At 37.2% G+C, this 7877-nt stretch overlaps 1 protein-coding gene across 5 annotated transcripts in view; it reads left to right on the forward strand.

Moving 5' to 3' along the window:
* The first annotated feature begins 204 nt into the window (after window positions 1-204).
* Window positions 205-7877, forward strand: part of BRD8 (bromodomain containing 8) — a 19640-nt gene continuing 11967 nt past the window's right edge. For all 5 annotated transcript variants that reach the window (XM_045826876.1, XM_045826881.1, XM_045826886.1 and 2 more), the window contains exons 1-6: window positions 205-321; window positions 1253-1349; window positions 6468-6537; window positions 7152-7201; window positions 7413-7535; window positions 7871-7877. The exon at window positions 7871-7877 is cut by the window's right edge and continues 74 nt beyond it. In XM_045826876.1, the coding sequence (XP_045682832.1) occupies window positions 303-321; window positions 1253-1349; window positions 6468-6537; window positions 7152-7201; window positions 7413-7535; window positions 7871-7877 (366 nt within the window). In that variant the 5' untranslated portion in view covers window positions 205-302. The remainder of the gene's footprint in view (window positions 322-1252; window positions 1350-6467; window positions 6538-7151; window positions 7202-7412; window positions 7536-7870) is intronic.

Consider the following 7877-nt stretch of genomic DNA (forward strand, 5'->3'; position numbering starts at 1 on the left):
GGAGTTCAGAGTTGAGTACTGTGGAATTTTTCCCGCTTGATCCTTTTTCTTGAACCCTAAGCGTTTCTCTTCAAGGAACTCTAAAGGAAATCCTTAGGCGTCAGCTGCTATCCTTTGTCCTTTAGCACGTTCCTTCCCAAGAGAAGAAAAGAACTAGTTTAGGGCCCTTGTTCTTCTTGGAGTGGAACACTACATTTCCCAGCAGGCACCGTGTCCAAACGCCCAGACTATTTCCCAGAGTTCCCCGGGTTTCGGCCCCACCAAGCGGTCTTTCCTAGGAGGTTGGAGACTACGGGGGCAAGATGGCGACCGGCACAGGCAGTAAGTATTTGCGTTCCTTTTGCGTGGGAAGTCTTTGTAGTCCCTAAACGTGTGACAGCACCAGATTTCTATCACACGTTTGGGGAGTTGGAGCAATGATTTGACTGAAAGCCCAGAGTCTTCAGAGACTTTCACTTAACGGTGTTGTTGAAGGCCAGCGTGTGCGGGTCGTGAAGTGTAGGGTTTCGTGTCCCAGGGAGGCCACGGAGATTTGAAAGAAACCATTGAGTGGATCATTGTATATTTGAGAGCTGGGTAGGGTGAGCCATGAAGGTGGTTGAGAGACTGTGGCGCGCAGACGAAGACCTGTTGTGAGCCGTGCCGAGTGGCTGGCTTCTCACGCCATTCACGTTTCTGGGCCCGTACTCCCTCTCTCACAGAGAAATGGGATATTTTAACCGGGAGCTTTTCTACCACTGGGGGATTGCGTTTCTTGCACCTCAGCCATTTTCCTCTGTTTCTTGGACTGAAAAAGTTTTAGGCCCGACAACTGAAGGGGGGAGGGGGTTAGTGAAAGCAGTAAACAAGTTTATGCTAAGGAGGAGGCGGGACGGTAGGGGGCGGTGGCTGCTCGGAATCCTGGGAAATGAGCCCGGGAGTTCAAATTGGGAGAAAGTGTATTTTTATAACTGGACTTTTTGAGGGAACTGCTTTATCTTAATCTGACATTTTAATTTTTTTTTTATAAAGCAGTGTAGGTAGTCATGAAGAAACAAAATATTTTACCAGATACTCAGTGTAATTCGCACGCAGTGAATAGGTACCACGCTCCCAATGGTGATATTTTACGGTCGACGTGAAAATCAGTATGTGGTGATAGGAGCTCACCTTGTCTTTACGATTTGGAATATTTTGTATTAGGCTTTTAGTCTTCCCTCTGGGGCTTAGAACTAGTGACTCAGTGGTTGCTCTAAACTTTCACTCCTTTCAGAACACAAGCTGTTGAGTACTGGCCCTACAGAACCATGGTCCATCCGAGAGAAGCTGTGTTTAGCGTCTTCTGTCATGAGGAGTGGAGATCAAAATTGGTAAGGTATCTAGGCTATTTGGTTTCTTGGGTCTTTGAAACGTTTTTTGGTTTTTTTTTTTACATTAGTGATTCCTATAGTCAGTCATAGTGAACTATGTGGTATTTCTTTTTTAGCCAGCTTTATTGAGATATAATTTACATGCCGTTAAATTAACTCAGTGTGTTCACAGAATTTAGTATATTCACACAGAGTTGTGCATCCATCAGTCATTCTATGATTTTTCTCTCCACTTCACCCAAAAATTCATCTACTTTGTTTCTATAGATTTCCTCTCCTTGTCATTTTATGTAAATTAAATAATATTAATTTGTGGTTTTCTGTGTCTGGGTTTTCTCACTTAGCATACTTTCAAGGTTCATAATGTGTCAGTACTTTATTCTTTTTTATGATTAACAGTCTGTATGGGTATGCCACATTTTCTTTATCATTAACTGATGAACATTTGTGTCATTTCCACTTTTTTTGACTATTATAATTAATGCTTCTATGTGTGTACAGAGTTTTGTGTTGACATTTGTTTTCAGTTCTCTTCAAAGAGTGAAATTGCTAAGTCATGTGATAACTCTGTTTAACTTTTTGAGGAACTGCAAAGTGATTTTTAAACAGTTGTCCCTCTGTTTTTAATCCTACCAGCAATAAACAAGAGCCCAAATTTCTCTGCTTATTCAATAACACTTACTGTCTTTTTTCTAGAGAGGGGAAAGAGGGAGAGAAACACTGGCCTGCAATCCAGGCATGTGCCCTGATGGGGAAAGAAACCTGTGACCTTTTGGTTTGCAGGCTGGGACTTAATCCACTGAGCCACACCAGCCAGGGCACTGTCTTTTTTTATTATAGCTGTACTAGAGTATATGAAGTGCTCTCTTGTATTGATTTGCCCATGCTATTTTAAAAGTAACTTTTCAAAGATATAAGTGGGATATTCTATGTAGCAGCTGTTCTTGCACCAGATTACCATATTTTGCTGTGTATAATGTGCACCCACATTTTTGGCCCAAACTTGCAGGAAAAAAAATCTTTCATTTTAATTTTTTAATTTGATTTTTTATTAACTTATATTTAGATACTTGTTTTTGCATTATAAAGAAATTTTAGCATTTTTTTTTTGGACATACTATGGTACAAGAAATTTTATGTAACAAATAATTGAAAAATGCAAGAACAGCCTGGCTGGTGTGGCTCAGTGGATTGAGTGCCAGCCTACAAACCAAAGGGTTGCGGGTTGATTCCCAGTTCTGGCACAGGCCTAAGTTGTGGTCCAGGTCCCCAGTAGGGGGCGTGTTAGAGGCAAGCACACATTGGTGTTTCTCTCCTTTTTCCTTCTCTTCCCCTTTCTCTAAAAATAAATAAAATGTGGGTGGGCTGGATTGGGAGCAAAAGGGAGAAAACTGTATTTGAACAATGATTAAAAATAAATAAATAAAAATATAAATAAATATATACATACATATAAATAAATAAAATATTTTTTTAAAAGCCCACAAGAGCAGATACAAGGTATTTCAGGTACATAGATATATTTATGTATAATGTGCATCCTTATTTTTCCGTCAAAAATTTGGGCTAGAAAGTGTTCATTGTACTCAGCAAAATATGGTAAACCCCAAGACAAAATGAGCCACATTAATTTAATGTCATGTTGAACTTATATATAATTCAGCCCTGATTGGTGTAGCTCAATGGATTGGATGTCGTCCTACAAACCAAAAAGTCGCCCAGTTTGATTCCTGATGAGGGCACATGCCTGGGTTGCAAGCCAGGTCTCCAGTTGAGGGCATGTGAGAGGCATCCGATTGATATTTCTCTCACACATTGATGTTTCTCTCCGTTTCTCCCTCCCTTTCCCTCTCTCTAAAAATAAATAAATAAAATCATTAAGTATAATTCAACTCAAATATAAATTGAATTCATTTTTTTTTAATCCTGATATGAGGAGGATATGTTTATTGATTTGTGGAGGGAGGAAGAAAAAGAAAAATACTAGTTGGCTTCCTCCCATATGTACCCCTACTAGGGATGGAAGCCCCACAACCTTTTTGATATATGGGATGATGCTCCAACTGAGCCCTGGGCCAGGGCTCATTTTTAAATAAACGGCCAAGTAAACTGGTTTAGAATACAACCCAATCTGTATATTTGCTCACATTTTTATTAGAAAGTATTAAAACACTTTGAAATTTTAAATATTCTTTTAGGAAGTACTAATATATAAAGTTCAAAAATCACAATGGCATCACTATACCACATCTCCCAGTGTTAGCAGTTTCTTGTGTGTTTCTCCAGCATGAATTTTGTATATATGAGCAAACATGTTTTCTTTCTCCCCTCCTTTTAATTATTTTTTTAGCTATATTTTATTGTTTATGTCTTTACAGTTGTCCCAGTTTGTCACCCTCCCTCTCCCCTGCACCTAGTGTCCCCCACTCCCTCAGGCAGTTCCCACACCATTGTCCATGTTCATGGGTCATGAATATATGTTCTTTGGCTACTCAATTCCTTATGTTGTACTTTACCTCACCATGATTTCTTTAACTACCAATTTGTGCTGCTTAATCTGTTCACCTTTTTTGCTCATCCCCCCAAACCTCCTCCCATCTGGTAATTATCAAAACATTCTCTATATCTATGATTCTGTTTCAATTGTTTGTTTTTTTAGAATCAATTGTTGATAAATATGTATTGCCATTTTATTCATATTTTTGATCTTCTTAAAAAGGTGACTTTAACATTTCATATAATACTGGTTTAGTTGAGATGAAGCTGACCATCAAATTAGCAATTTGGAATATAAGGAAGCAAAAATCAACCAATCATAACAGCAAAAACAAAGAATCCAAAAAAATGAGGATAATGTAAGGAGCCTCTGAAACAACTTCAAGCATCCCACCATTCATATCATAGGGATGTTGGAAGGAGAAGAGAGAGAGCAAGAAATTGGAAATCTATTTAAAAAAATGATGACAGGAAACTTCCCTAACTTGGTGAAGGAAGTAGACATACCAGTCCAGGAAGCGCAGAGAATACCAAAGGAGGTGAACCCAAAGAGGGCCCACCAAGACACGTAATGAAAGTGCAAAAGGTTAAAGACCAAGATAGTCTTAAAAGCAGCAAGAGAAAACCAGATAGTTACCTACAGAGGATCTCCCATAAGACTCTCAGATGATTTCTCAAACTTTGCAGGCTAAAAGGGATCTGCAGGAAATATTCAAAATGATGAAAAGCAAGGACATACAACTAAGATTACCCAGCAAGCTATCATTTAGAATCAATGGACAGATAAAGAGCTTCCCAGACAAGAAAAAACTAAAGGAGTTTCCCCCACTCTTTTTAAATACATACAGTTATTTATTATACATAGTGGGGGGGTTTTAACCTCTAAATTATTTTAGTATTATATCTTACAAATTATTGTATATCTGTATATGAGGATCTCATTCCTTTTTAACAGCTGCATTGTATTGTTTTTGGATGTACAATAAACTGATTCTTGATAAATGTTTACTAATACAATCTTGCATAGTTATGTATAAGTTATAGCTAAAATAAACTGAAAGTAGAATGATTGGATCAAAGAATCCATGAATTTATAAAATCTGATACGTATTTCAGATTGCCCTGCTCAGAGATTGTTTCAATTTATATTCCCATTGATAATATCTCAGTATCTTCTCTGTGCCCTGGTTTGTAGATTGTGGAAGGTGTTTTTGATCTTTGACAGTATTATAAAAGGTGAGAATAATTCTGGTTTTTCATTTGCATGTATCCTACAGTGATTCAGGTTGAATATTTTCATGTGGTAAAGAGTCAGTTGTATTTCCTTTTCTATAAACTTCTTTTTCTATTTGATTATTAGTCCTTTCAACTTCAGGGGCTCCTTACATTGGGGAAATTAGCTAGGGGAAGCGTGAGATGCAGTTTTTGAAGCCAGTATGCTGTTTGGCTTTCTAATGATCTTTTTACTTCAAGGGTTTTGAAATGTAGCTTATTAATAATTCTCTTTTCCATCTTCAGGGTTTTGTGTCATACACAGAAAGTTCTTCCCTAGTCTGAGATATAAAGTAATTGTTTCATGATTTCTTCTAGCCCTTTTGTGGTTAGATTTTTTTGAACATTTAAATCTTTGGTCTGTTTGGGACTTTTCTTAGTATAAGTTGTAAATTATGGCTCAAACTTTATTTTTTGGTTGTAGCTATTGATATAACTATGTTAAAGTAAGCTTTTTCTTTAAAAAAGTTATCCCTACACAAAATTTACAAACTTTTTAAAGTAATGAAATATTTCAATCTCACAGGGAAGTGTGGATGGTGATATAGATTGCCCATGTACTTGGTATCTGGACATAACAAATCTTAATATTTTGTCATGTTTTCTTCTTAAAGAAATAACAGACACAGTTGAAGCCCCCTTACACTTTCCTTGGTCCCATTCCAGTCGTTTTCATTTTTGCATGTTTCTTTGTCTTTATATCTAGAACTTTTTAAAAGGTTGTGTAATTGCATAATAGTAAGAAAATTGTCATCTTTTTTTAGTTAATATTATTTCATATCACCACATATATTTCATAGTTATTTTTATGGTCTGTTTATATTTCACAGAGTTGATGTGCCATAAGTTAAACATCCTCTTGCAGGCATTTAGGAAAAATCTAAGTGTTCATCAGTCTGATCAAGTATATCTGGTACTTTCTTCTTGGTGCATGCTTCTTTTGTTAAATTACTCTTTTACATTACTAGGACCTATGTTAGTGGATCAAAAGATCCAGTTTTGGGGGTGTCTAATATATTACAAATTACTTTTCAAAAGGCAGATCTGTTCTTAAAAAAAACAAAATCAACATAAAAATTTTCCCAAATACTTTATTAACTTTATTAGGTTCTAATATCTTCCCTTTACCCAGGAAATATACTACCTAGGAAAACTGTTTAGCAATGACTCTTTCCTTCTAAATGACTTTCAAGTTTATGTCATTTTCTATAATCACATATTGCAGTATAGTTCCCAGTGGCAGTTTTTTATTCCAAAGTTTGTACTCCAAACATTGAACTCTCGGCATACTTTTTCTGTCTCCTACTCACCCCCAATTTGGTGTGTAATAAGGCTTTCCTCATTTTGTAGGGTATCAGTTAGCAGAGCAATCAAGCCCTTTGCAGAACCTGGCCGCCCTCCAGACTGGTTCTCTCAAAAAGTAAGTTCTCAAGCAAGTGCTTTTTTAGAGCAGTCTTAAGATGAGATGTGAAATGGGTTCACTGCCTTTTAACCATAAGGCTTTTATACTACCAAGAGGGAAAGTAGTATTCACCTTTTTCCTTATCTGCTGTTCACTAATCCATCCAGTATGCTCATTTTACAAATTGTTACAGTCAGTGTGGCATAACAGGGCCCATGCTTGGTAAGTAAATAGATCTAGGTTTAATACAACTCCACTTAAAAACTTTGGACAATGGTCGTAGTTTTCTTATTTGTAAAAATAGGTAAATGTTGCTTCAGGATTATTATGAAGATTTAGTTGAGGTAATACTTATAAAGTATTTAACATAGTGCCTTGCACATGGTAACTACTCAGTAGATATTGGCTATAAATACTGCTTGTTAGGTTGTCTTTTTCCAAATACTCAAACTCCAGGCCAAAAGACTTTCTTTTCTGTTTCTTGGTATTGATTATTTTGAGTTGATGGTAAGTAATTTGCTCTCCTAGAAACCATTCACGTCTCTCCTCTCTAAGCCTTAATTTAATAAGTTGAAACATTGAAGTCATTCCTTTTCTAACCTGCTCATCATATTTTCACTTTTTTTCCATAGCATTGTGCTTCTCAGTACTCTGAGCTTCTAGAAACCACTGAGACCCCAAAGTGAGTACAAAGCCAGGCACTTAAGCTAAATCTCTTTAGCAGAGAGTGTTTACTGAGGAAGTCTGGTTTATATCTACGTAAATGACTGGGTAATAAAAGTATGGGAGAAGTTACCTGTGGTTTGGTGGTGGAGAAGGCTAAAAGAAAGGAAGTGGGAGTGGAAACAAGTGTTTTTTTATTCAAATATTATATGTGTTTTAATTTTCCACAGACGGAAACGGGGTGAAAAGGGAGAAGTGGTGGAAACTGTTGAAGATGTCATTGTTCGGAAACTGACTGCTGAACGGGTTGAGGAACTAAAGAAAGTGATAAAGGAAACCCAGGAAAAATACAGGTACTTACCAGAGATGTCAGATGGTTGGGGGAGACAAAAGGCACTGATTTCTAATATTGATCAGAATTTTTTTAAGTATCAGATTAAAAACCCAGTCTGGTCCTGACTGGTGTGGCTCAGTGGATTGAGTGCCAGCCTGTGGACCAGAAGGTTACTGGTCTGCTTCCCGGTCAGGGCACATGCCTGGGTTGCTGGCCAGTTCCCCATTTTGGGATATGTGAGAGACAACCGATTGATGTTTCTCTCCCTCCCTTACTCCCTTCTTTCCTTCTCTCTCTAAAATAAATAATCTTTAAAAAAACAAACAAACAGTCTACCTACCTTTCTTCCTACAGACGACTG

The sequence above is a fragment of the Phyllostomus hastatus genome, unplaced genomic scaffold (genome assembly GCF_019186645.2).
Source record: "Phyllostomus hastatus isolate PE091 unplaced genomic scaffold, TTU_PhHast_1.1 phas_contig_150, whole genome shotgun sequence".
NCBI lineage: Eukaryota > Metazoa > Chordata > Mammalia > Chiroptera > Phyllostomidae > Phyllostomus > Phyllostomus hastatus.